Source organism: Rhinopithecus roxellana, chromosome 20, assembly GCF_007565055.1.
Source record: "Rhinopithecus roxellana isolate Shanxi Qingling chromosome 20, ASM756505v1, whole genome shotgun sequence".
Taxonomy (NCBI): domain Eukaryota; kingdom Metazoa; phylum Chordata; class Mammalia; order Primates; family Cercopithecidae; genus Rhinopithecus; species Rhinopithecus roxellana.
In genome coordinates this window covers 10,606,409-10,634,039 of record NC_044568.1, presented here as the reverse complement: position 1 = coordinate 10,634,039, position 27,631 = coordinate 10,606,409, and the positions used below count along the sequence as shown (strand labels likewise).

General features: G+C 50.3%; 1 protein-coding gene across 2 annotated transcripts in view; it reads right to left on the bottom strand.

Moving 5' to 3' along the window:
* The window catches only part of ITGAD (integrin subunit alpha D), a 32,230-nt gene extending 11,476 nt beyond the window's left edge, over positions 1–20,754 (bottom strand). The window contains exons 1-17 of one of the 2 annotated variants that reach the window (XM_010362274.2): positions 20,709–20,754; positions 19,766–19,871; positions 16,670–16,773; positions 16,466–16,536; positions 16,232–16,346; positions 12,506–12,636; positions 11,059–11,204; positions 6,993–7,146; positions 6,745–6,895; positions 6,150–6,223; positions 4,170–4,299; positions 3,817–3,959; positions 3,490–3,630; positions 3,189–3,398; positions 1,746–1,876; positions 1,467–1,624; positions 65–219 (exon numbers count right to left, since the gene is read on the bottom strand). In XM_010362274.2, the coding sequence (XP_010360576.2) occupies positions 65–219; positions 1,467–1,624; positions 1,746–1,876; positions 3,189–3,398; positions 3,490–3,630; positions 3,817–3,959; positions 4,170–4,299; positions 6,150–6,223; positions 6,745–6,895; positions 6,993–7,146; positions 11,059–11,204; positions 12,506–12,636; positions 16,232–16,346; positions 16,466–16,536; positions 16,670–16,773; positions 19,766–19,871; positions 20,709–20,739 (2,151 nt within the window). In that variant the 5' untranslated portion in view covers positions 20,740–20,754. Of the gene's footprint in view, positions 1–64; positions 220–1,466; positions 1,625–1,745; positions 1,877–3,188; positions 3,402–3,489; positions 3,631–3,816; positions 3,960–4,169; positions 4,300–6,149; positions 6,224–6,744; positions 6,896–6,992; positions 7,147–11,058; positions 11,205–12,505; positions 12,637–16,231; positions 16,347–16,465; positions 16,537–16,669; positions 16,774–19,765; positions 19,872–20,708 lie in introns of both variants that reach the window. The other variant, XM_030925468.1, reaches the window with a different exon arrangement.
* Positions 20,755–27,631: the final 6,877 nt, after the last annotated feature.

The window sequence follows — 27,631 nt, the reverse complement described above, 5'->3', positions numbered from 1 at the left end:
GGGGTGCTCCAGGCCACCCTTGGGCTCCTCCTCCCTCCCCCTTCTCAGAACCCAAAGTCCTCACTTTCAAAAGCAGCTTCAGGGTTTCACAGTGAACCCCTAGTCCCAGGGTTTTTCTTCGAGTCAAAGTCGGGTTCTTGGTTTCATCGAAAATGGCACGAGAAGTCAGACGGCCCGGGTCCAGTGCCAGATCAAACCTGACAGAGCTTTGGACGTCACCTGAAGTGCAGGGGAGAGTGGAAAATGAAAAGGCAGAAATAACCTAGAATGCTCTGTTTTCATTTATTTGTTCATGCAATACGTGTTTGCCAGACACTTTTACGGGCCATGGTCTGTACCACGTGCTGGGGATACATGTGGAGAAGATAAATGGACAGATGGATGATGGATGGATGGATAGATGGATGGATGGATGGATGGATGGATGGCTAGATAATAGATAAATAGATGATAGATTAAATAGGTGACAGATGATAGATAATAGATGATCGATTTGGTAGAGGAGAGATTAGATAGGTGATAGATCAGATAGATAGATGATAGATAATAGGTGATAGATGGGTAGATAGATGATAGATTAGATAGGTGATAGATTGGTAGATAGATGATACATTAGATAGGTGATAGATTAGATTAATAGATAATAGATAGATGATAGATTTGGTGGATAGATGATAGATTAGCTAGCTAGATGGATATGGCCCCACTCTCATGAACCTCACAATCTAAAAGAGAAACCAAGCACATGGGCCGTGATGTCACAGCGTGATCAGTGCAAGGGGAGGCTCTCCTGTGGTTCTAAGGATAGCACACTCGCTGGACCTGGCCAGGCTGCCATCCCAGATGGACCATGGCTAAGCAGCCACCCAGAGAATGAGCAGGAACCAGGTGAGGAGTGGGGAGAACATCCGGGACCATGGGGACAGGGCCTAAGACCGGAAGGGAGAGCGAAGCTGGAGCATTTGCGAAAAGCGTGCTTAGTAAGGAAGAGTGGGATGCCATGAGACCAGAGAGGCCAGGAGGCCAAGTCAGAGAGGGCATTGGAGGGAAGGACTGGGGTCTTTGTAAATGCAAGCGGGGGTTACTCAGGGGAGTGAGGAGCCCAGATTTACATTTTAGGACCAGTCGACTGTAGTTCCTCTGTGGAAAATGGGTGGGAGGGTACAAGAAGAGATATGGTAACTGCTTCGTGTCATGACTTTGGTGTAGGTGGAAGGGAATCAGGGGCTGGGGGAAGGCAGTGGCTGGGGCCCAGGAGAAAACTGGGTGGACTTCAGGTTAACCCTGGAGACAGAACCCACAGGCCCAGGTGTGAGGAAGAGGGGAGAGAATGAGCCAGGTTTCTGGCACAGGTGTTGAGTGGATGTGGAGGTGAGATTGGATTCCTGGGCCCATCCCATCTTCAGGATGGCATTGGGGCCCCTAATGGGATGAGGGGCCAGGGCCTCTTTATGGGGGAAACACACCTAGTTGGTCCAGTGAGCTTTTCTGGATGGCGAGACAGATGGTAGCATCCCCAGCTTCCAGGGCACTGGGCCCCTCTTCCCAGCACCAGTACACAGCCTTGGCCACCTCTCCGGGGCTGAATCTCATGGTCACCCCCACTTTCAGCACTGGCAGACTCCTGAGGGGCAGGGTAGTGGGGAGGACAGAACACTGGCTTCCGGGAGGATAACAAGGCAGTGGGGGCCAGCACCGGTGAATCAGACACAACACGGGAGGGCAGGATGTTGGGGAGTTGCTACCTGAGCAAGAGCACCTGGCCCCGGGCCCCCACGGCCAGGTCCATCAGTCCGTCCTGGGTGAGGTCCTGACCCCCGCTCAGCACCTGCCCAAAATACTGCAGCCTAGGGGAGAGTTGGGAGCCAGCGATCCGCTGGCCAGAAGAGAAAAGGGTGAATCAGGCTGGAAGGTGGGGGAAGAAGTTGGAAATAAGTAACAAGGGGAATATGGAGGTAGGACCGTGGGAAAGGGAGAGGAGGGGTGAGTTGTGAACAGATGTCACCAACAAGAGCCTGAAAAGAGGAGGCAGGAGTCGGGAGATGATTGCTAAGAAACAGATGTAGGAGTGGAGATCGGAAGGGTGTCCTGGTCACCCAAGTGTCATTCATTCAATCAGTCTCTAGTTCCAGTTCTGACTCCTACACATATGAACCACAAGGCCGTGGGCAAGGACTCAGTCCTTCTGTGCTTCCATTTGCTCATCTTTCCAGTGACCCGCTGGCCAGAGAGATGGGAGAGGCAGAAGTCAAAGGGAGGCGATGGGAAGGTTTGAGAAGAGAGATTTGGAAAAGAGTTGATGGTGAAAGAGGATCTGAAAAGAGAAATTGGAAAGGAGAGATGTGGGGATAGAAATTGAAAGCAAATAGTCCAGGTGGCTCACACTTGTAATCCCAGCACTTTGGGAGGCTGAGGCGAGCAGATCAGCCTGACCAACATGGTGAAACCAAATCTCTACTAAAAATACAAAAATTAGCCAGGTATGGTGGCACACACCTGTAATCTCAGCTACTCGGGAGGCTGAGGCAGGAGAATTGCTTGAACCCAGCAGGCAGAGGTTGCAGTGAGCCAAGATTACACCACTGCACTCCAGCCTGGGAGACAGAGTGAGCCTGTCTCAAAAAAAATAAAAAAGAAAGAAAGAAAACAGGGTGAGGACCTTGGGATCCCCAAACAGAGAAGGGGTTCTTTGGGCCCAACCCGTCATGAGGGTAAAGGTTGGTGAGGAAGTAAGAGCATAATAATAGGCCTAGAATATATTTGTGTATTCATCACTGGTCAGGTCACTCATGAACCTTCAGTGAGTGCAGTGGTGATTGCCTTAGCACTCTCACTGTTATTTCTACAAGAACACTAAGAAGTTGGTTTAATCATTTCTGCATTTTATAGAAAGAAACTAAGGCTGACCAAGGCTGTCAGTCACCTGCCTAAGGCCACATAGCTCAGGATGGCTGGCCAGGCCAGGGATTTGAACTGACCTCTGACCTCAAAGCCTGCTCTCCTAACCATTAAGCTGCCCACACAGATGGAAGGCTTTCCAGAACAGAGAGAAGAGAGATGACGTGTGCTTAGCTGATGAACCACTGAAACAAGGAAGGGAATGGTGACAGAGACAGGAGGCTGCATTCAGTGAACTCAGGACATTGGAAAGAGCTGGGACTGGAAGAGGCTGAAGACAGGGGCCTCACCTGGCTGTGGGAGGGGCTGATGCTGGATTCTGAGGCTCCGTGAAACAGGTAGACAGCACCCCGGTTCTCCTGCTCTCCCGGGGCCCCAGTGGCCACATCCGACAGCTTGTCCCCATTCACGTCCCCCAACACTGTCAGGGCTGCCCCAAAGCAGCCCCAGGGGTGGCCGTGCTCCCCACAGAGAACAGCTTCACACTGCCACTGCACCCTCTGCTGAACATAAGCAGTGTCAGACCCCGACCCAGGCGACCTCCCCACCCACACCGGACTCCACTCAGCCCAGGTCCCATCAGCCACTCACTCCCCTGGGCAAGGGACACACGGACACCTGACCCCCTCGGGTCTGTTCATAGTAATGGGGGGCCCCGATGAGGATCAGGTCAGTGCTGCCATCACCATCCACATCCACAGAGCAGAGGGAGGCCCCGAAGTAGGAGCCAATCTGTGGGGCAGAGCCTGGGTCATGCTGCCTGTCCCTGCCAGAGGCAGCCCTGTGGGCAGGTCCCACCTCTCCCCAGGTACCAGGACCTCCCCAAAAGCCCCCAAAGCCCCTCCATCCTCTCCCCAGCCCCGGCCCCAGCCACGGTCCCCACCCTCATCTTCCCCTCTGGCTCCTGTCACGCCCAACCTGCGTCCCCGTGACTTCGGCCTTCAGCCTCCATTGCCTGGACACCTGGGTGAAGATGGCAGCCTTCCCGGTGTGCTGGTAACGGGGGGCCCCCAGGACCAGGCTCTGTACCCCCTTCCATAGGGCTAGCTCAGTGGAGTAACCTGAGGGGCCCAGGCCTCAGCACAAAGGCCCCCATTTCCCTCGCCAGAACCCTGGACCCCCACCTCAGGCAGCTCAGCCCCCTTCTCCCCTCCCCAGAACCCTGGACCCCACCCTGGGCAGTGCAGCACCCATCCTCCCTCTCCAGAACCCTGGACCCCATCCCAGGCAGCGCATCTCCAACCTGTCCCCAACCCCTGGCCGTTTCTCACCGAGGTAAGAGTCCCTCATGTCCACATTCTCCTGAGACATGTTGATGAAGGTAGGGCTCATATTTGGGGAATACAGGAAGGCACCTCCAGACCATCTAAAGCTCCCCACAGCCCCCAGGACGAGGCCATCCTGGGAGGAAAGAATTCCAGGGCTGGGCAGAGACTGGAGCAGGAAGACAGCATGTCCCAGAGACACGCCTGCTGCCCGCATCACTTGCCATCCAGGCCTTTCTTCTCTGTCTTCCCAGCCCTCACCAGCAGCCTCTGTCCCCACAGCCACTGCTCCACCAGCTCACTCTCCTCTCACTCACCGCCCTATCTGCCCCCGCTGTGCTCACCGCTGCCCCTCTGTCTACTGCCCCAGTCCCAGGCTTCCCCAAACCCAAATGTGCAGCCACCCTTGCTGGAAAACCATTGCCAAGGCCCTTCCGGTGGCACCTAGGACCCTTCCCCATCAAAGCCATGAAGCCTCCCTCTGTTCCAAAGCACATCAAGCCTTTGGCCAGGACACCTCCCTCCCCTTCTCGTTTTCTGGGACTCAGCTCATTTCCCCTTCCTGGAAGAGTCAACTTCAACTTCACGCTTTTTTTTTTTTTGAAACAGGCTGTTGCTCTGTCACGCAGGCTGTGATGCAGTGGCACAATCATAGCTCGCTGCGGTCTTGAACTCCTGGACTCATGCAATTCCTCCTGAGTAGTTGAGACCACAGGCACGTGCCATCATGCCTGGCTAATTTTTTAAATTTTTTGCAGAGACAGGGTCTCACTATGTTGCCCAGGCTGTTCTCAAACTCCTGGCCTCAAGTGACCCACCAACGTCAGCCTCCTAAAGTGCTGGGATTACAGGTGTGAGTCACTATGCCCGGCTGGAAAAGTCCACGTCAATGTCACCTCCTCTGTGAGGTCTTCCTCAGCTCCTTCTAGGAGCCACAGGCATTTCCTCCTGGGTATACTTTCTTTATTGCTTTTTTGAACTTTTGATATGGATAATTTAGAACACATATAGAAGTAGAAATCAATGTATAATGAACCCCCAAGTACGTGTGACCTACCTTCAGTGATCAGTTCTTGACCAGTCTTGTTTCATTTCACCACCCGCTAGACACCCCCAAATTACTCTGAAGTAAACCCGTCCGGGATTTGTTTTGTTTTGTTTTGTTTGAGACAGAGTCTCGTTCTGTCACCTAGGCTGGAGTGCAGTGGCACGATCTCAGTTGAGTGCAACCTCTGCCTCCCAGGTTCAAGCGATTCTCCTGCCTCAGCTTCCCAAGTAGCTGGGATTACAGGTGCGAGCCACCATGCCCGGCTAATTTTCTTGTATTTTTAGTAGAGACAAGGTTTCGCCATGTTGGCCAGGTTGGTCTCAAACTCCTGACCTCAAGTGATCCGCCCGTCTCAGCCTCCCAAAGTGCTGGGATTACAGACGTGAGCCACAGTGCCCGGCCCAATCTGGATCCTTTGAACACACACGCACTTCGAAACCACGTCTGTGATCCCACTTGGTCCTTCTCAGCCTCCAGCCCTCTTCTTCCAGGCTGCCTGGGCTCCCTGGGCTCTGGCAAGCCCAGCTCTCTCCCTCCGAGGACCTGGGTCCTGCCTCAGGCAGACCCAGGTCCGCCTGGCACTTGCTTTGTCCCGTGCCCAGAGCAGTCTCCCCTGATTTGCCCAGGGCCGGCTTTTTCCATTACTGAGACTCCTCTGGCCATCTCTCTCTCTACCCTGATGCTCAGTGCTGTCTGAGAGGCTCTTGCTTACTGTCTCTTCCACTAGAATACATGATCCTTGAGAGCAGGAACCCAGGCCACCCTCTTCCCTGCTGTGCTCCTGGCCCCTAACATACAGCGTGGGGGCCTCTCCCCAGCAAGAAGGTGAAATTGAGGATGGGGTCTGATCTTGTTTATGTCTGGCTCCCAGCCCCCAGCCCAGGGTGGGCACAGAATTGATATCCAAGAGCTGTGGATTGAGGGCAGACTCTACCTACCATTGTGAGGGCTGCGCTGAAGCCTTCTTGGGACATCTCATGCTGGAAGGAGCTGCTTGCCCTGGACTGGGTTCCTGTAGGGAAACAAGTCAGTGAAGTTCCTACAAGCTGTGAGACACATAAGGACTCAGAACACAGGGAGGAGAACATGATCTGAAGCTTGGGTTCCAGAGAGCAATTTTGAGTGAGTTGTGAACAGGAATGGCCCATCAAGACTGCGCAGGACAGGCCGAGAGCGGTGGCTCATGCCTGTAATCCCAGCACTTTGAGAGGCTAAGGTTGTCGAATGACCTGAGGTCAGGTGTTCGAGACCAGCCTGGCCAACATGGCAAAACCCCACCTCTACTAAAAATACAAAACTTAGCTGGGCATGGTGGCGCGTGCCTGTAATCCCAGCTACTCAGGAGGCTGAGGCAGGAGAATCACTTGAACCCAGGAGGCAGAGGTTGCAGTGAGCCAAGATCGTGCCACTGCACTCCAGCCTGGGGACAAAGTGAGACTCCATCTCAAAAGAAAAAAAAGAAAAAAAAAAGACTGCACGGGACAATTGGGTGGGGACCCCTTGGCTCCCAGGAGCACCCTTGCTCCTGTTTACCCTCAACTGCATAGATCTTCTCCTGCAGCTGCTTCTGGATGCTGCCAAGGGCTGCAAAGTTGTCCACCTTGAACACGTGGTCCTGTGGAGGCGCTGAGCCGATGGTGTTCAGCTCCTGCCTGGCGGTGGGTTCCTGGAAAGCGTGTCCCACCTCCAGCAGAGAGGCAGCTGAGGAGGAGGAGCCCAGCAGCACTGCACTTGCAGGAGGTGCAGGCTGAGCCTGGCGCAGGGGTGAAGAAGAGGAGCACCCCGATAGCATAGCAAATGATGCCAGCCTTCTCTGCCTGGGGGATGACATCTCTGTATTCCAGGGGGTCTTTGTATTTCTGCCCATCTGTGATGACAATGAGGATCTTCTTGGCACTTTTGCGGGCCCCGTTCTTATGATGAAATAGTTGTGTCCTGTCAGGAAGGAAAGGAAGATGACCCTACTGAGATGTGATTGATTCTGGAAAGACATCATTTGCCGTGCTCTCATCTGGAGAGGCTGCGGAGTCCTGGCACCCTCACATTCTATCAGGCATGTTAGGGAATTGATTTGGCCATTTTTGGTTTTCTTTTGAGACAGAGTCTCACTCTGATGCCCAGGCTCTGGAGTGCAGTGACGTGATCTCGGTTCACTGCAACCTCCACCTCCCGAGTTCAAGCGATCCTCCTGCGTCAGCCTCCTGAGTAGTTGGGATTATAGGTGCCCACCACCATGACTGGCTAATTTTTGTGTTTTTAGTAGAGATGAGGTTTTACCATGTTGGTCAGGCTGTTCTCAAACTCCTGACCTCAAGTGATCCACCAGCCTCAGCCTCCCAAAGTGCTGGGATTACAGGTGTGAGCCACCGTGCCCAGCTAATTTAGCCATTTTTGAAAGCCACACAAAACATAATTAGATCAATAATATTCAATAACATTCTTTGTTTCTAAATTCTATCCAAGGCTGAACTCTCTTCCCCAGAGGAAGTGTGGTTCAAAGCAGGGGCTTTGGAGTCAGGCACACTTTGGGGATGGGACTTAACCTCTCCGGGCCTCTGCCTCTCTCCATGTATGATGAGGATGACTGTGCTGTAGCTGTCTCAAAAGATGGCCCCCAGTGAACCACACTTGGTTCCCTCCCACAGTGGACCTGGCCTCGCTGAGTCCCAGTCTCATCAGTCGCATGTGGTGGAAGTGACACCATGCCAATTAGAGGTCTCAGAAGCCTTGGTTTCTTTTGCTTTTGCACTTTTGGGAGCCCTGAGCCACAATGAGAGAAGTCTGGCTGCCCTATTGGAGGCACCCATGGAGTGGTCACATGGAAGAAGGCCACCAGAAGTAAGAGGCTCAGCCGTCCCCACCAAGCCTGCCTTCCAGCATATCCCCCCCAGGCACCAGACACTAGGTTAGTGCTGGGTTGTTTAACTCACTTAATTTGGGAATGGTTTGTTAGGCAACAGTAGATAACTGAAACAAGTAGTGTCAGGTTATCCTGAAGATTAAACAAGGTCAAGCTTTTACTGTGAATGGCCTATGGGTGACTACTAATTAGATGACAGCTGTAACAAACAATTAAACATGTACCTATCGGCCGGGCACAGTGGCCACACCTGTAATCCCAGCACCTTGGGAGGCCAAGGTGGGAGGATCACGAGGTCAGGAGTTTGAGATCAGCCTGACCAACATGGTGAAACCCCATCTCTACTAAAAATACAAAACTTAGCCGGGTGTTGTGGCGCGTGCCTGTGGTCCCAGCTACTCATGAGTCTGAGGCAGGAGAATCGCTTGAACCTGGGAGGCGGAGGTTGCAGTGAGCTGAGATCACACCATTGCACTCCAGCCTGGGCAACAGTGAGACTCTGTTTCAAAAATAAAAGTAAATGCCTGCTCATGTAACTCTATAAACTCAGAGCAAATACACACAGGTGCCAAATATGATATTGGAAATAACCCAAATATCCAACACTGGGGAAAGGGTTTAGCCAGTCATGACCTAGCCTGTTAGTAGACACAGCCATTTCAAAGGAAAGCAGTATGGGAGGCCGAGGCAGGAGGATCTCTCGAGGGCCAGAGTTCAAGACCAGCCCAGGCAACACAGCAAGACCCCGTCTCTACAAAAAATGTTTTTAAAAATTAGCCAGATATGGTGGCATGCACCTGTGATCCCAACTCGGGAGGCTGAGTCAGGAGGAGGCTGCAGTGAGCCATGATCATGCCACTGCACCCCAGCCTGGGTAACAGAGTGAGACCTATCTCAAAAAAAAAAGGAAAACAAAAAATTGTGGACCTAGATGAGGTGGGGAAAAAACTCAAACAGGATGAAAATCGTTCCTGCCCTGAATGTGGCTATACAAAATAAGCCTGAATAAAGATGAGGATGGAAGTGGCATTGTGCTATGCGGCTGAGATTTATTGATTCACTTGCAAGTATCCCTTGATGTTACTGAAATACTGTAGGGTGGTTGACTAGAGGGACTGTGGGTAATATAATACTTCTTTTTAAAAAAGTTTCCTTACTGTTATTGCCGTTTGGGTTTTGCTTTTTTTTTTTTTTTTTTTTCTGTAATAAAACTTCTTTTTAAAAAAAGAAGAAAAGAAAGAAAGGGAAGAAAAGAAGAAAGAGAAGGAAGAGGCTAGGCGTGGTGGCTCACACCTGTAATCCCAGCATTTGGGAGGCCAAGGCGGGCAGATCACTTGAGGTCAGGAGTTCGAGACCAGCCTGGCAAACATGGTGAAACCCCATCTCTACTAAAAATACAAACATTAGCCAGGCGTGGTGGTGCAGGCCTGTAGTCCCAGCTGCTCAGAGGCTGAGGCAGGAGAATTGCTTGAATTGAGAATACAAAAATTAGCCGGACATGGTGGTGTGCACTTGTAATCCCAGCTACTTGGGAAGCTGAGGCAGGAGAATCGCTTGAACCCAGGAGACGGAGGTTGCAGTGACCCAAGATTGTGCCATTGCACTCCAGCCTGGGCGACAGAGTGAGACTCTGTCTAAAAAAACAAAACAGAGAGAGAGAGAAGAAAGGAAGGAAGGGAGGGAAAGGAGGAAGGGAAGAAGGGAGGAAGGGAAGAAAGAAAGGAGGGAAGAAAGGAGGGAAGGAGAAAGGGAGGGAGGAAGGGAAGGGAAGGGAAGGTGAAGGGAAGGGAAGGGAAGGGAAGGGAAGGGAAGGGAAGGGAAGGGAAGGGAAGGGAAGGGAAGGGAAGGGAAGGGAAGGGAAGGGCCGGCGGCCAGGAGGTCCAATCCTTGGCTGAGTCCAGCCCTGAGATGGGCTTGGCTCTGGGGAGCGGAGGCTGCTGGGAAATTCCCTGCACTCTGGACTTGAGAGCATCACTGGAGTTGGTGAGAACCACTTGGTCACCTCTGCCTCATTCATTTTTTTTCCCAGGCCCCACCACTGGAAGAACTTTGAGGGGTGAGGTGGAGACTCCGGGAGGGGGACACTCCTGTGTTACTTTAATCTTACAGGACAGACAGAGGCATTCCTCTGGGTTGCTGAGTCACAAGGGGCTACCGTTCAAGGCAGAAGATCCTCCCAGAAGTAAAGATGGTGTGTTTGGCGGGAGCATCTCTTGCTTAAGCCAAATTCTAGCAGCACCCCATGGCCACTCCCAGGGGTGTGTGCAGGAAGCCAAGGATCCCCGACCTTCAGCCCAGCTCCTTCCCACAAGAACCACATGCCCTTCTTGGGGGCCCCGCCTCCTACATCATTTCAGGCATAGACAAGGCAGGCCCATGGTGAGTGCCTGAGTAGCACAGGGGTTACACAGGGGTGAGGGATGCAGGGGAGGAGGTGAGTAGGGAGAAAGGCACCAGGACCAGCTTGGGTGACAATTCCTGAGTCCCTGACTGCTCCATTCTCTGATAAAACCTCAGGCATTTATCTGACACCTCCTGTGTGCCCTGAGCTGAGCACCCCACACACATGATCTCAATCCTAAGCTGTGAGCTTATCCTCATCTGAGAGTCGCTGAGACTTAGAGCCCATCACTCCCAGGGTTACACCCAGAGTAGCTCGTGGGGAGCCAGGATGGAAGCCTGATGTATCTGAGCCAAAGCCCGGGCCTCTGGCTGCTGTGGGGTGGGGAGGGGTTCTGGGATCCAGGCTCTGCAGAACCAGGCAAAGAGGAGGCACAGCTGCAGAGGAGCCTAGTCCTATATCAGGGAGACCGGCAGTGAGGCAGCCAGGAGCACCCTGGGGGGAGGTTCTTCCTGCAGCCCTGACATGCCCCTTGGTAGCCCCTTTCCCCGGAGCCTCCCTCAGCCTCTGAGAAGAGCTGTGCTGACCCAGGGTTAGGAAGTGGGGGTGGCAGCCACATTAGCAGGCCGGGGTCGGGGGTGCTTACACCACTTGCAGGATGCCCGTGGCTGTGAACGTCAGGCCTTTCAGTTGGACGATGGGATCCACCAGGCTCTGCTGGCTCCAGCTGGTCCGGAATTGGGTGAAGGTGAAGTGGATCTTCAGGAGGTTTGAGTACTGCATCAGTGCAAACTGCAAAGCCCAGCGGGGAGGGCCCAGGGTTCAGTGCCTGTTACTATTGTTTATTTTAATTTTTTGTAGAGACAGGGTCTCTCAACCTCCTGGCCTCAAGTGATCCTCCTGCCTCAGCCTCCCAAGTAGCTGGAACTACAGGCACACGTCACCATGCCTGGCTTTGTTTTTTGTTTTGTTTTGTTTTGGTTTGGTTTTGGTAGAGACAAGGTCTCACTATATTGCCCAGGCCAGTCTCGAACTCCTGGCCTCAAGCAATCCTCCCATCTCAGCCTCCCAAAGTGCTGGGATTACAGGTGTGAGCCACCACACTAAGCCATATTGTTTTTAGTTTTAATAAACTTTATTTTGGAATTATTTTGGATTTACAAACCATTTCCCATGTGTTTTGAGGCCCTACAGATAATATACTGAAACCCAGAGAAGACAATTCATTGGCCCAAAAATACGAAATATAAACTGGAAAATCTAAACCAAATGATGTTTCCTTCACAGTTTACTAAAAATAACCTTGCCAACCACAATTATTTGCTACTCTTAGCTTAGAAAAAAATTTATCACACATTAAATCAATTTGTGTATTTCCTCAATTCTCAAGTATTTGTGGCTGGGCGTAGTGACTCATGCCTGTAATCCCAGCACTTTGAGAGACCAAGGTGGGAGGACTATTTGAGCCAGGAGTTGGAGACCAGGTTGGGCAATATAGCAAGACCCCATCTCTACAAATACAAATTTTAACAAATTAGCCAGGCATGGTGGCATGCACCTGTAGTCCCAACTACTCGGGAGGCTGAGGCAAGAGGATCACTTGAGCCTGGGAGATCAAGCCTGCAGTGAGCGATGATTGCACCCCCACACTGCAGCCTGGATGACAGAGCAAGACCCTGTTTAAAAAACAACAAATTGGGGGGTTTTGCACATACATAGACACTAGTTATTGGAAAATAAAATAATAAAAATATATCATTAGTTACATAGAAAATACAATAAATCATCAATCAGTTGGCTGAGTTATAGTCAGTCAAATTTCATAGCAAAATTATTTTTTAAACACTTTCAATGTTTTTAAACAGCAGAAACATTGTATTTCCTGTTGCTTTTGGATACATATTGAATGCCAAGCGGTGGCGCCTCCTAGGTCAGGGCTCAAGTTGGGCCTGCGCTGGGACCATAGCTTCATCCTCCACTCCAGCGCCATTGCATACGGCTCCACTGGCCTGCCCCCACCCCCTCCCAGGATGCCTCTCCCAGGCCAGCCTCCCCCATCCCCCAACCCCCAGCCCCAGGTGCCCAGTCTTCACCAGGGTGTCAGTGCTCTCAAACTGCTCCATGACAGCTTGGACAAAGCCCTTCATCTGGTTAAAGTCATTTTGGTTAATGCTTCCAGAGCCATCGATCAGGAAGACGATGTCCATCTCTTGATGTGGGCACTCTGTGGGGGAATGGGGAGGAATTGGAGACGCACTGTGGGGGCCCAGCCCTGTCCTGCAGCTCCTGCTCAACAGAGCCTGGGAGCTGTTCTTGGCATCCCACCTGGTTTCCGACCCCTCCTTGGAGGAGGCCCCAATCTGCCACCCCAGCCCCCTGCTCCCTCCCTCCCACATGGCCTAGAAAGAGGGAGATGAGAACCCAGGGCCCAGGTGGGCTCCTCATTCATTTAATCAACAAATATTCATTAAACACAGATGCTAGGGGTGCCACAAGCATCATGGGTGAATGTTTAGCAAAGTGGTTCAGGGTACGTGTTCTGGAGCCAGTGTGCCTGGGCTAAACCCCAGCTCAGCCATGTGCTAATTGGTAAATTCAGGCACATTACTTAACTTCTCTGGACTTCAGTGTCCCTTTCTGTAAAATAAAGGTAATAGCAGTGGCTGCCACATGGGATTACTGCAAGGGTAAAGCAACACGCACATGGATGCTGGAGACAAGTCCTGGCCCTCCGCCAGGGTCAGCCACTGGCACAATTCTCACCATGTGCCAGGCACCTTCGAGGCCTGTAGGATATGCCTGTAGGGATGCTGTGGGTGTGGGACAGGGATCCACCCCAGACCCAGCCCTAATCCCCGGTCAGATCAGAGATCCTCCTTTCCAGCTATGTGGAGTTGGCTCTGAGCTGAGTCCCTTCCCAGGAATCATGCTAGGCAGAGGGGAGCTCTTGCCCACAGGGACACCTCCTGCACCTGGAGGTAGCCTTTACCAATGACTGGTTCAGTGTCTGAAGGGCCAGCTGCACTCTGAGCCCCCCAGGCACTGGCTGAGGCCTCCGGTTTTTTCATTTTTTGTTTTTTTGAGGCAGAGTCTCACTGTCACCCAGGCTGGAGTATAGTGGTGTGATCACAGGTCAGTGCAGCCTCGACCTGGGAGGCTCAGGCAATTCTCCCACCTCAGCCTCCTGAGTAGCTGGTACTACAGGCGTGCACCGCCTTGCCTGGCTAATTTTTGTATATTTTTGTAGAGATGGAGTTTCGTCATGTTGCCCGGGCTGATCTCAAACTCCTGGGCTCTAATGATCCACCCACCTCGGCCTCCCAAAGCGCTGGGATGACAGACAAGCACCCCTGTGCTGGCCTTGGGCCTCTGTTATGATTGCATTGCGTCCACCCTTCATGCTCCCATGGAAGCGGCACCCAAGAACATTCCCAGTTGGGCGTGGTGGCTCACACCTGTAATCCTAGCACTTTGGGACGCTGAGGTGGGTGGATTACTTGAGGCCAGGAGTTCGAAACCAGCCTGGCCAACATGGTGAAACCCCATCTCTACTAAAACTACAAAAAATTAGCCAGGCATGGTGGCGGGTGCCTGTAATCCTAGCTATTTGGGAGGCTGAGGCAGGAGAATCACTTGAACCCGGGAGGCAGAGGCTGCAGTGAGCCGAGAGTATGCCATTGCACTCCAGCCTGGGTGACAGAGTGAGACTCCATCGCAAAAAAAAAAAAAAAAAGGAACATTCCCAAGTGACCTCAGAGTCTGTAGCGTTTGCTCTGCAATCGTGAGGACACATCATATGCATATAAACAAACAAGAATTTCCATACTGTCCCCAGGCTCATGGTGGGTGTGGCCTGTGTTCAGGGCCCAGTTGGTATCTCCACCAGCAGCCACATCCTGTGCTGCCCACAGGGCAGTGGGAGATCAGGCCATCAGAGCACTAAGGTGTGAGGCCCACACCGCAGGGCTGTGGTTTCTGTCCCCTGCCCACCACTGCAGAAAAAAATGCCTTTTCCTCTTTCCTCTCCCCCACCCCACCTGCTCAACCACTTGGTGCTTCAAGGGTGCTGGGGAGAAACAGAAGGTCACTTCCCTTCCTGCTTCTTCAATCACCAGCAAATCTTGACATCCATGGGGCAGGCTGCGGATTCCCCAGAAGCTCCCCTTTTTTGCCCACATCTGGGCAGCCAACGTCTTACAGTGGTGCTTGTTTTTTCAGCTGCATCAAGAAACCACCCTCTCATCCTCTCTCAAGCCAGGTCTGTGGCAAATCCTCTCACAATGTCTCTTCTGTTTTCTTGGTCTTTTTATTGTATCCCCTGGGCTTCCACTAGCAGAAGCCTGGACGTGTCCTTTTGAAAAATGACCCCACCAATCAGGCAAGGATGGCTCAAGTTCTGGGCTCTGCCTCTTGCTATTGATGGGAACTTATCTATCTGAACCTTGGTTTTCTCATCTGTAAAATGGGAACGGGCCTGCCCACCACCCGGGATGTTGTGAGGATGCAATAAGGTGATTCCTACCATGTACTCAGCACTGCCTGGTACACAGGTGATGCTCAGTGGACCCTGGTCCCTTCCACTTGGACCCACACCCTCCTTGCCTGCACCAGGTTTATGCTCCAGTCCCATTTGCATCAGGCACCCCACCTCATGAGTTCCAGAGATGGCTGTGAGAAGACATTTACCCCTTGTTTTTAAGTGCCACCTCCCTAACCTGGCTTCACAGACATCTCAGGCTGGGCACGATCCTCCCAAGAGCCCTGGATGTGCCTTCCGCCTTCCCTCAGTCCCCTCCATAGACTCCACCCTCACCATTTGCTCTGGGAATGTTTCTGCTGCTGCTCTACCTTTGTCTAAAGGCCCAGCATGCCTGTCGTCATGACCTCTCTGGTCTGAAGCCCCACCCTCAGTGGGGCTCCTCTCTGCCCCCATCAGAACTTCCACTCCTCAGACCGGGCTTGAGGACTCATGCCTGTCATCCCAACACTTTGAGAGTCTGTGGCAGAGGATTATTTGAGCCCAGGAGTTCAAGATCAGCCTGGGCAACAGAGCAAGACTCCCATTTCTACAAAAACACAATGTTTTAAAATTAGCCAGGTGTGATGCATGTACCTGCAGTCCCAACTACTTGGTAGGCTAAGGGAGGAGGATCACTTGAGCCCAGGAGTTCGAGGCTGCAGTGAGCTATGATTGCACCACTGCACTCCAGCCTGGGCGACATAGCAAGACTCTGTCTCAAAAAAATTAATAGGGCGTGGTGGTGCATGCAGCCTGACAGGGACTCTGTTTTTTGTTTTTCTGAGATGGAGTTTTGCTCTTGTCACCCAGGCTGGAGTGCAATGGCACAATCTCGGCTCACTGCAACCTCTGCCTTCTGGGTTCAAGTGATTCTCCTGCCTCAGTCTCCCGAATGGCTGGGATTACAGGCGCACACCACATCCGGGTTTTTTTTTTTTTTTTTTTTTTTGTATTTTTAGTAGAGGGGTTTCACCACATTGGCCAGGCTGGTCTTGAACTCCTGACCTCAGGTGATCCTCCCACCTCAGCCTCATAAAGTGCTGGGATTACAGGCCTAAGCCACTGTGCCGGGCAGGGACCCTGTCTTATAAAGAAAAAAAATGTGAAGAAAAACCCTACAAAGAACTTCTACCCTGGAGCAGCAGGGCTCCTGCCTGAGCCGCCCTCCCCTCCTGGCTTCTCTCCTAGCCACACTTGGCCCTCCAGGGAGGGCACATGGGCCCAGACACAGGCCTCATGCCTGCTCACCCTCAGTGCCAGCATGTGCTCCACAGGGAACCGTGGCTTGCTGGGGACCTACCCGGCAGGGTGTCAGGGACTGTCTGGATGATCTCCCAGTGCGAGCCCAGCAGGAGGCAAGAACCCTTTGAGTACGAGTTCTCCCCACAGACTCTGTCCAGGGTCGGGCCACAGGCCTGGAGGCAGGAACCTGTGAGCCAGGAGCCCCTAGCACCCCCTCCTCCTACACCCCCAGCCCCAGCCTCCTGCCCTACAACCCCCCTCCCCACCACCGTGGCCCAAAGCACTCACTCACCAGGAGCCAGGAGCGGTTGGTGGAGGCTGCTAGGGTCAGGCCCAAGGACATGTTCACGGCCTCGGGGTGGACTGCGAGGGCAGACACGTGGGGTCTCACTCACAGCACACACTCATTTGCGGGGAGGGTCTGGACTGGAAGCTAAGCGGGGGCACAGTTGGGTCCAGGAGGGTTGAGGGGCCCAATTCCCAGGTGGTTACTCACTGTGCAGCGGGATGGGCTGGCACACGCCAGTGGCAGCTGTGCAGTCATACAGCCGTCCCGTCTGGTTGGCCGCCACCACTTCCAGGGGTGCTCCCACCACGAGTCTGGAGACACAACTGTGGCCATGTCACTGTAGCCACAGGAGGGGTGGGAGCAGCGGGCACTGGGGGCGAGGAAGTGTCCCTCCATGGGGAAGTGAGACTTTGTGAGGGAAATCTGGCATTTGCCATTTGGCAGAATATTCAGAAATCAGGGCCCGAGTATAACCCACAGATGCCCAGGGGTCATGCTGGGGTTTATTTGGTTCTGAGTGTGCATACGCGTGTATGTGTGTATTTATGTTTAGAAATTTTTTTTTAACATTCACCAAAAAGAAAACTATTTAAAGACCAAAATGGCATTTCCCAATCATGGGTAAGTACATTGCGTTTCTGAGTTGCCATTATTTTGAATCACCCAAGAAATAAGATCATCTCAAGTTAATTGGAACGATTTCCTGAAGACACGCACTTTCAAAACAAATAGTTGATTCTGTAATTCATTGGACCAATTTAAATATTATATAAGCAATTTCAATTGGTAAAGCAGTGTACTAGGATCCATAACTATATCTAGACTTATGTAGAGTCCATGGTTTATTTGCAAAAATCCCTGAGTGGGAAAGTTTTTTAATTTCGGAAATGTTTTCTCACTACCCACAATCTCCTCACTCGGGTGAGAAAAACAGACAAATACTGGTGTATGTTAATGCGCCAAGCAAGGTTTCATTAAATGGCCATGTGAGGGCTCCTTCTAGGTGCCGCTCCTTTACAGAAAGCTACAATCCCTGTGCGTCATGATTCAGGGGATGCCTAAGGCTTTGTGAGGAAAATCTGAGCATTGGCTAAAGAGGCAGCAGTTTGGAACCTGCTGATACAAACAACGAGCAAACCTTTAGAGTAGCCCATCAACCCGCATGTTTTTCGAGACGGAGTTTCACTCTGTCGCCCAGGCTGGAGTGCAATGGCGTGATCTCGGCTCACTGCCACCTCCACCTCCCAGGTTCAAGCGAATCTCCTGTGTCAGTCACCCAGCTAACTGGGATTACAGGCATCACACCAGGCTAATTTTTGTATTTTTCAGTAGAGACAGGGTTTCACCATATTGGTCAGGCTGGTCTCGAACTCTTGACCTTAGGTGATCCACCCACCTCAGCCTCCCTAAGTGCTAGGATTATAGGCATGAGTCACCACACTCAGCCAATGTATTCTTTTTTTAAAATGTGGCCTGAAAAACTGATAGTGACAGAAGTCTGACCACTGGTTCTCTGGGTTTGTTGGGTAATGAGAAGGGGTCCATGGCAGCTCTGTGCCTGTGGGATTTTACACAGGAGCAGCTGACCTAGGTGGGGCTCACCCAGGCACAAACATGTGTATCCCTCATCAAGTTGGGTCTTTCGGATTCGTGCACTTCAGTTGGCCACATTTCGCAATAAATAAAAACAAAACCCTGGTGCCTGGCGCTTGCTTCCATCCCCCCAGACTGCTGGTCATGTGAGGAAGGGAGAGGGATGCGCAACTGGAGCTCGGTAACCTCTCCCAGCTCCTTGTGACCAGCTGAGCCTTCCTGTCCACTGGGGCTCACTGCCAGCACCACTTCCTCCATGGAGCCCTCCTGTGTCTGCTCTCTCCCTGTCTGCGCCCCCAGACCTTGGTGACACCTATGTCACACTGTGACTGGAACTCTCGGGGGCAGGAGAATGTGAGCTCCTGGAAGCGGGGGCAGGCTCATCATTTGTGAGTCCCAATTCGAAAGAAAAATGTGGGGTCTCTTGGGCTTGAGGGGCTCTTACCTTTCTTCTGCTCTCTCCCTCAATCTGTCCTGGGGATTTTTTATTTGCTATGCAGTGTCCCACTCCCTCAGGGTACTCCCAGGGTGAGCGCACCTAACTGACTTTACCCAGCTCATGCCAGGGGTGGAAGGTGACAGTGGTCATTGTTCCCATGTGGGTGGGGGAGCCAGCAGCTGATGCCCCTTCCCTAGGAGGTGGTGGGAGGTGGGGCTGCTGCTGAGCTAAGGCTCCAAACCTCCAGTGCGTCTCCCTTCTCCCATAATTCTTTTTATTTTGACGGAGTCTCACCCTGTCACCCAGACTGGAGTAAAGTGGCACGATCTCGGCTCGCTGCAACCTCCACCTCCCAGGTTCAAGCAATTCTCCTGTCTCAGCCTCCTAAGTATCTGGGATTACAGGTGCCTGCCACCATGCCCAGCTAATTTTTTTTTTTTTTTTTTTTTTGCATTTTTAGTAGAGACAGGGTTTTGCTGTGTTGGCCAAATTGGTCTCAAACTCCTGACCTCAGATGATGTGCCTGCCTCGGCCTCCCAAAATGTTGGGATTATAGGCGTGAGCCATGGTGCCCAGCCCTGCCATCATTCTTTACTTACAAAACACAAATGCACAGATAAAATCATTAAGAATTGGCAAGGCAGAGTGGCTCACACCTGTAATCCCAGCACTTTGGGAGGCCAAGGCAGGAGGACTGCTTGAGCCCAGGAGTTTAGCCAGTCTGGACAATATAGCAAGACTCCATCTCTATAAAAAGCAAAACAAAACAAAACAAAAAACAGGCATGATGGCATGCACCTGTGGTCCCAGCTATTCAGGAGGCTGAGGTGAGAGGATCACTTTGCCCGGGAGTTTGAGGCTGCAGTAAGCTGTGACTGCACCACTGCACTCCAGCTTGGGCAACAGAGCTGGAGTAAAAATAAAAATAAAAATCATCAGGAATTTCAAGAGGTTAAGGGCAGAACATTAAACTCCAAACTTAATGAGTGTAGGCCCTGTGTGACTGCACTGGCCCCCAAGAAGTGGGCCCTGCCTGGAAGGCAGGTTCAAGGCCTCCCTCCTGAGATAAGGTGGGGTCTCGTCTAGAGTTTTGTGGCCCTTCCTGGAATTGAGAATAATACATGCTGGTATCAGGGCCTCTAAGGAGCCAAGGAAAGACTTCTTACCCCTGCTGACCTTCCTCCAGGACGCCTCCCTGGGGTAACCCGTGTGTACCCATCCACAGGACATGATGCAGTGGAGGTTGGGGAAGGAGGGTGAGTGGGGCCTACCGAGATCCACCAAACTGCACCACGCTCTGCCCAAAGCCGCCTGCATCCTCCTGGAAGATGGTGGGCTCCTCCACATCCAGGTTGAATCCATGAAAAGAAGCCAGGACTGAGGAATATTTGGTGGGGGTGGGAGGGAGTGGGAGTTAAAGAAGCCCCAATCCCTCGGACCTCCCAGCCTCTTTTTTTTTTTTTTTGAGATGAAGTCTCGCTGTGTTGCCCAGGCTGGAGTGTAGTGGCACAATCTCGGCTAACTGCAACCTCCATCTCCTGGGTTCAAGCGATTCTCCTGCCTCAGCTTCCCAAGTAGCTGGGATTACAAGTGTATGCCACCATGCCCTGCTAATTTTTGTATTTTTGGTAAAGACGGGGTTTCACCATATTGGCCAGGCTGGTCACAAACTCCTGACCTCAGGGGATCTGCCCATCTCCCTCCCAAAGTGCCTCCCAAAGTGCTGGGATTATAGGCGTGAGCCAGTGCACCTGGCCAAGCCTGATTTTTGATGGCACATGAATGTGGCTGTGATGCAGTTTTCAGCAGGGGGACTCTTTCCTACATGGAGTCAGGACTTGGGGGAAACAGGCCCAGGGAGATGATGTCCAACCTTTCCCCCTCCCTGGTGGCTTCTGTGGCCTTCCATTCCCGGGGGAGCCTGGGGAGACCTCTCTCACCCACACCAGGGACCCCATCAGCGGGAGCGGGGAAGCCTGGGACAACATAGCCAGCTGGAGAGGTAGCTTAGTCACCACATGAGCACAGACCCTGAGCCCCTCTTCGTTCAGGTCACACTCTCCTGACTCTGGGCCACTCGCACACGAAGCACTCCCCTGCCTCAGCTCCTCATGAGAGTGGTGGGAGCCGTCCACCAGCCCCTAGCCTGCCCTCCCAGATGGAGTCCCCTCAGAATCCCTCCAAGCTTCTCCCCAGCCCCCTGGCCCCAGTCACCACTCAGAAGCAGCATGGTGCCGAAGGTCATCCCTGAGCAGCGCGTCGAGGGGAACTGGAAGGTTGGGGACACAGCACAGAAGGTGCTCACCCTCCCAGGGGTTAGTTGAAATAATGATTCAGGGCCTCCACACAGCAGGAGGAGGGGCACAGTGGGTAGGAGGGCCCTGGCTAATTAAGGAACAGAAGTGGGGGCAGGGGCCAACGACACCCTGGGGAAAAACCCTCATGCTGTCCCCCTCCACCACCTGCAGGGACCTGGCTTCCTTCTCCCAGAAGACCACCTGTCTCCAGGCCTCAGGAGCCAGTTGGTATCCAGGGAGCCCCATAGCTCTCTGACGTCCCACAGGAGTGGAAGGGCAGGAAGCAGAACAGCAGTAGAGACCTCCACATGTGGATGTGAGCCTGGAGAGAGGCAGGGAGAAGGGGAGCTAGGCCAGGGTGTGATTTCAAAAAGCAGAACCCATCCAGAGGAGAATGGACACCCAAAATAACAAAGTCATGCCATGGGCTACTACTCAGCAAGAAACAAGATCAAACTACAGACCAGATGCCGCCGCTCATGCCTGTGGTCCCAGAGCTTTGGTGAGGCCAAGGCAGGTGGATTGCTTGAGGTCAACAGTTCGAGACCAGCCTGGGCAACATAGCCAGACCCTGTCTTTACAATAAATAAATAAATAACAAAAACAAACTACAGTTCTGTACAACAACACAGGTTAACTCAATTTTATCTTAAGTAAAAGAAACCAGACACCAGAATGCCTAATGTCTGGCTCCTTTCATATACGAGTTAGAGAATGGGCAAAATTCATCTACGAACATGGAGATCAGAAGAGTGGTTGCCTACGGTGGGGCAGAGAGGAAACTTTTTCTTTCTTTTTTTTTTGACAAGTTTTGCTGTGTCACCCACGCTGGGATGTGGTGGCATGATCAGGGCTCACTGTAGCCTCAAATTCCCAGACTCAAGCAATTCTCCCACCTCAGCCTCCCAGTCATGGGATTACAGATGCACACCACCATGCACAGCTAGTTTTTTTTGTTTTTTGTAGAGATGAGATCTCACTAGGTTGCCCATGCTGATCTTGAGCTCCTGGAGTCAAGCAGTTCTCCCCACTCCTCCTCCCAAAGTACTGGGATTACAGGTGTGAACCACCACATCCAGCCAGGAGCCTTTAGCATGTGTTAAATTTAGCATTTAACACAGTATTTTAACATTTATACAGGGGTTGGGAAGAAGATAAATGAGTGGTTGTTATTTATTTTCTGTGATTTTCTGTATGTTTGAAATATTCCATTATTAAACATAAATGTTCCTTTAAATGTTCCTTTAAAATGTGAAAAAAAATAAAAGTTCTATATATAAAAGGCACAGTGGGTCACACCTGTAATCCCAGCACTTTGGGAGGCCAAAGTGGATGGATCATCTGAGGTCAGGAGTTTGAGACCAGCTCTGGCCAATATGGTGAAATCCTGTCTCTACTAAAAATACAAAAATTAGCTGGGCATGGTGGTGCACGCCTGTAATCCCAGCTACTCAGGAGGCTGAGGCAGGAGAATTGCTTTAACCCGGGAGGTGGAGGTTGCAGTGAGTCAAGATTGTGCCATTGCACACCAGCCTGGGCGACAGAGCAAGACTGTCTCAATAAATAAAAAATTTTAAAAAGCCTAGGAATATACTTTGAAGGTTAAAATATGACAAGATCCCTACCTATAACATAAATTATTTTGTGTATATACGTGACAGTTTTTTAAAACATTTGACTGGGCAGAGTGGCTCATGTCTGTAATTCCAGCAGTTTGGGAGGCTGAGACAGGTGGATAGCTTGAGCTCAGGAGTCCGGGACCAGCCTGGCCAACATGGTGAAACCCCATCTCTACTAAAAATACAAAGATTAACCAGGCATGGTGGTGCACGCCTGAAATTCCAGCTCTTCAGAAAGCTGAGGCAGGAGAATCGCCTGAACCCAGGAGGCGGAGGTTGCAATGAGTCAAGATCACGCCACTGCATTCCAGCCTGGGCAACAGAGCAAGACTCTGTCTCAAAAACAAAACAAAATGAGACAAACAAAATATTTAAAATGTAACTAAATATCAAGTGCAAATAATATGAAACAGTTTTCTGTAAAAAAATTTTACATCAATTTACTTGAGAGCTGACATGTAATGGACAGAAGAAATTAATTGTGATGCATTAATGATGCCCCTGTGGGAAACCAGGCTGGGGGGTGTGATTGCTAACTTTGAGGCTGACTTATCTACTGCCTTACAAAGACTGCCAAGGCAAAGTGGAGCAGCAACTTTCTCCCTCTTGTGCTGAGGGATTTGTAGCCAGCAGTACCCCGTCATCAGTTCTGTGGATCTGTGAACTTCTCCCTGTATTTGGAACCACAAAATAATTTGTTGATGATTCTTCATAATTCAAAAATTTAAAGATCTATTCATTTTCTCCATCTTCACTGCATCTCATCTTTTACACGTTTCTATATCCCCTTTAATTTTGGACTTCCTTCTGTAAGCAGTGTTTGAAACTCACAATTTGCTGATATCAGCAACTGTAAAATTCTCCAACTTCGCCTAATTCGTATTATCGCTTGTCTCAGCAAAATTTTTTGTTTTCCACTCATTTTTGGAGAGCAGTGATAAGGGCAAACTGCAGTAAGATAGTCAAATGCTCACAATCACCGCATGCCACCGGGAAATCATCTTTCTCCCAGGCCTGGAGCGGGAGCTGCCAAGGCTCGGAGTCCACAGCAGCTAAAGGTGATGCCCCCAAATTCAGTGCATCCTCTGGGGACTTGATGGCAGCTCCACCCTTAAAAGGACCACCAGCTCTCAGTAAATTTTTAATTAATTAATTAATTAATTAATTAATTTTTATTTTGAAATGGAGTCCTGCTCTATCACCCAGGCTGGAGAGCAGTAGCGCAATCTCGTTTCACTGCAACCTCCGCCTCCCGGGTTCAAGCGATTCTCCTGTCTCAGCTTGCCGAGTAGCTGGGATTACAGGCACATACTACCACGTCCAGCTAATTTTTGTATTTTTAGTAGAGACGCGGTTTTGCCATATTGGCCAGGCTGGTCTCGAACTCCTGACCATACATGATCCACCTGCCTTGACCTCCCAAAGTACTGGATTACAGGAGTGAGCCACCATGCCCGTCTTCTCTCAGTACGTTTTTAAAAGTTACACGTAGATAAATAGGAAAACAACAAATTTATGTAATTGTTTTCAAATCAGTGTGAAGGAGAATATTTTTGCAACCTTTCTCCAGAATGAACTGTGTCTGCCTGGAGTGCACAACTCCATCTCCCCATGCCTTAGAGGCCACAGCCAGGATTCGGTTTTTTTTCTCCTGGTCTTCCCCTCCTCCCAGGAAATTTGGCTTTATTCTTCACATGCATTCATAATTCTCTCTCCAAATCACTTTTTCCCCCTGCATGAGAAAAATACATCCATAGTAATGTATTCAGGTTGCCTGTTTCCAATTCTCCCCTTTTCCATTTGGGGTATGGATTAGATACCCTGGAATATTTGCATTGAATTTTACCTATTCATCTACTTTGATCATCACAATGATTGCTGAGGGAAGCCAGGCTGTCAATAGACACATCTAAAATACAAAGTTGATAAGAAGGATAGAGTTTGCAAATGAAAGTAATTAAATGCATTAGTCTAAAGCAGAGAAAAAAAAAACCCTAGCCAATAGTTCATCAGATAGAAAAGGTTTTTCTTGATGGAAAGATATCATGAAACTGACAGTTAAAGTAGAATTAATTTTTGTTGTTGTTGTTGTTACGAGACAGAGTCTCGCACTGTTACCCAAGCTAGAGGGCAGTGACATGACCATAGCTCACTGCAGCCTCGAACTCCTGGCCTCAAGTGATCCTCCCACCTCTGGTTTCTTCTTCTTGTTTTTTTTTTTGTTTGTTTGTTTGTTTGTTTGTTTTCTACAGATGGAGTCTCATTATGTTGCTCAGGCTGATCTCAAATTCTTGGGTTCAAGCAATCCTCTGGCCTCCCAAAGTACTGGAATTACAGGTATGAACCACCACACCTGGAGCCACTGCATCTGGCCTCGAAATTAATTTTTTTTTTTTTTTTTTTTTGAGATGGCATCTCACTCTGTCACCCAGGCTGGAGTGCAGTGGTGCAATCTCAGCTCACTGCAACCTCGGCCTTCCAGGTTCAAGCAGTTCTCTTGCCTCAGCCTCCTGAGTAGCTGGGATTACAGGTGCATGCCACCCATGTCTGGCTAATTTTTTTTGTATTATTAGTTGATATAGGTTGGTCTGCAACTCCTGATGTCAGGTGATTCGCCCTCCTCAGCCTCCCAAAGTGTGGGATTACAGGCATGAGCCACCACGCCCGACCCAGAATTAATTTTTATGTCATCAGGTATAAAACCCTTGTCCAGAGGGCATAAATACAGACGTTGACTTCAAATTCTTGGTCATGTCACACTATATACTATCCTGAAGATTTTCAGTAGATCCTTTTACTTATCTGTTCACACTTGTTTTGTGCATTTCTTCATCATGCTGAATTCCTGACAGGTTTGTATAAACCATGTAGTGTGGAGATAGCTTTTTCCCTCTGAGCTGATAAAGTTTATAAGAAGTACACATTCACTCAGGCTAGAAACAAAATCATGACTAACTTGGATTCTGTATGTACGCTTCTCTTGAGAATCAGTTTGGCCACTTTGCCCCACTCACCCATGGGTGGGCTAACAGGCACAGATGAACAGGGGCCAGCAGAAAACACCCATGACCAGCAGGCACTTGGCATCCAATCTAGTTAATGTATTTCTTTCTTTTCACTCAGTTATCCTAAAACCACCAGCCCACGCTCCTTGCTGCAAAAATTGCCAGGTCATGAGTTAAGTCATAAAAAGTTGGATGCTCAACTTTTTTCTGGCTTTATAGATGTGTGTTTTGCAGACATACAACATTAAAGACAATTTAGCTAGGCTGGGCATGGTGGCTCATGCCTGTAATCCCAGCACTTGGGGAGGCAGAAGCAGGAGGATCACTTTAGGGCAGGAGTTCAAGACCAGCCTGGGCAACACAGCGAGACACCATCTCTACAATTTTTTTTATTTTTTATTTTTTATTTTTTGAGACAGAGTCTCACTCTGTCGCTCAGGCTGGAGTGCAATGGTGCAATCTTGGCTCACTGCAGCCTCTGCCACCCGGGTTCCAGCAATTCTTCTGCCTGTAGCTGGAATTACAGGCACATGCCACCATGCCCAGTTATTTTTTGTATTTTTAGTACAGACGCGATTTCACCATGTTGGCAAGGCTGGTCTCAAACTCCTGACCTCAGGTGATCCACCTGCCTCAACCTCCCAAAGTGCTAGGATTACAAGCATGAGCCACCGTGCTTGGCAAAATCTTTTAAAAATTAGCCAGGCATGGTGGCACACACCTTTAGTCCCAGAAGCTCGGAAGGCTGAAGCAAGAGGATCACTTGAGCCCAGAAAATCAAGGCTGCAGTGAGCTCTGATTGTGCCACTGCACTCCAGCCTGCGCAACAGAGCAAGATTCTGTCTCAAAAAAAAAATTACCATATGATTTAGCAATTCCACTTCTGGGTGCATACCCAAGAGAATTGAAAGCATGGTCTTGAAGAGATATTTGTGCACCCATGTTCACAGTGCATCATTCACAAGAGCCAAAAAAGCAACCCAAATGCCCATTGATGGGCGAATGGATAAACAAAATGCGGTATACACACAATGGAATATTATTCAGCCTTCAAAAGGAGGGGAATTCTGACACATGCTACCACGTGGGTGAACCTTAAGGACATTATGCTAAGCAAAATATGCCAGTTGCAAAAAGACCAACACTGTATGAGTCTATTTCTATGACATGCCAAAGCAGTCAGATTCATAGAGATAGAAAGAATTGTGGTTGCCAGGAGTTAGGGAGAGGGGAGAATTGGGAGTTGTTTAATGGGTATAAAGTTTCAGTTTTATAAGACAGAAAGAGTTCTTGAGATTGGCTATACTTAAAAATGGTTAAGATGGTAAATTTTGTGTTATGTATATTTTATCACAATTAAATTTTTTTAAGTTCCAAGTAACGATCTTTCTCTTTGACATTAATATGAAAAAGCAATCTCCTACTTGCCTATTTCTCCATACAACACTGAAAAGATGAATAGGCAATGGCCATGATTTGATCCTGTTCACCATTTTCCCTCCTTTCTTAAGCACTGAGTCAAGGGTGAGAGGCATCCTGTGAACTGCCGTGTGCTCTGTGAATACCGCCCTGCAAGCATCAGCCTCTTTAGCCTGAGTGCACCATAAGTAGTTAGCCCATCCTACTGATGCAGGGCAGGCAAGCTCCAAAATTGGGGCTTAGCCAGGGAGGGTTCTTAGCTTTACTCAGGAAAGAACTGAAGAGTTGAGCCTGTGGTGGAAGAAAGCAGGTTTATTGAAGCAGCAGTGGCAGCAAGGTGGCTGTTCCTTGCAGAGCAGGATGACCCACAGGCAGTGAGCCCACAGTAGCAGCCAGTGGACTGCTGGCTAACTGTACTTATACTGACTTTTAATTACATGCAAATTAAGGGGTGAGTTATTCAGAACTTTCTGAAAAAAGAGTGGGGAGTTTCCAGAACCATATGAGGTAACTTGCTGACCGTTGCTATGGTGTGTTACAATGGCATTTGTAAACTGTCATGGCACCGGTGGGAGTGTCTTTATGCTAGTGCAACACAATAGCCAACCCTGAAAATCCAAATGTAATAAATGTACACAATAACACACAAAGGAAGAATATCAGAAAATAACATCTCGTCGGCCAAGTGTAGTGGCTCACACCTCTAATCCCAGAACTTTCAGAGGCCGAGGCGGGCGGATGATGAGGTGAGGAGTTCGAGACCAGCCTGGCCAACATGGTGAAACTCCATTTCTACT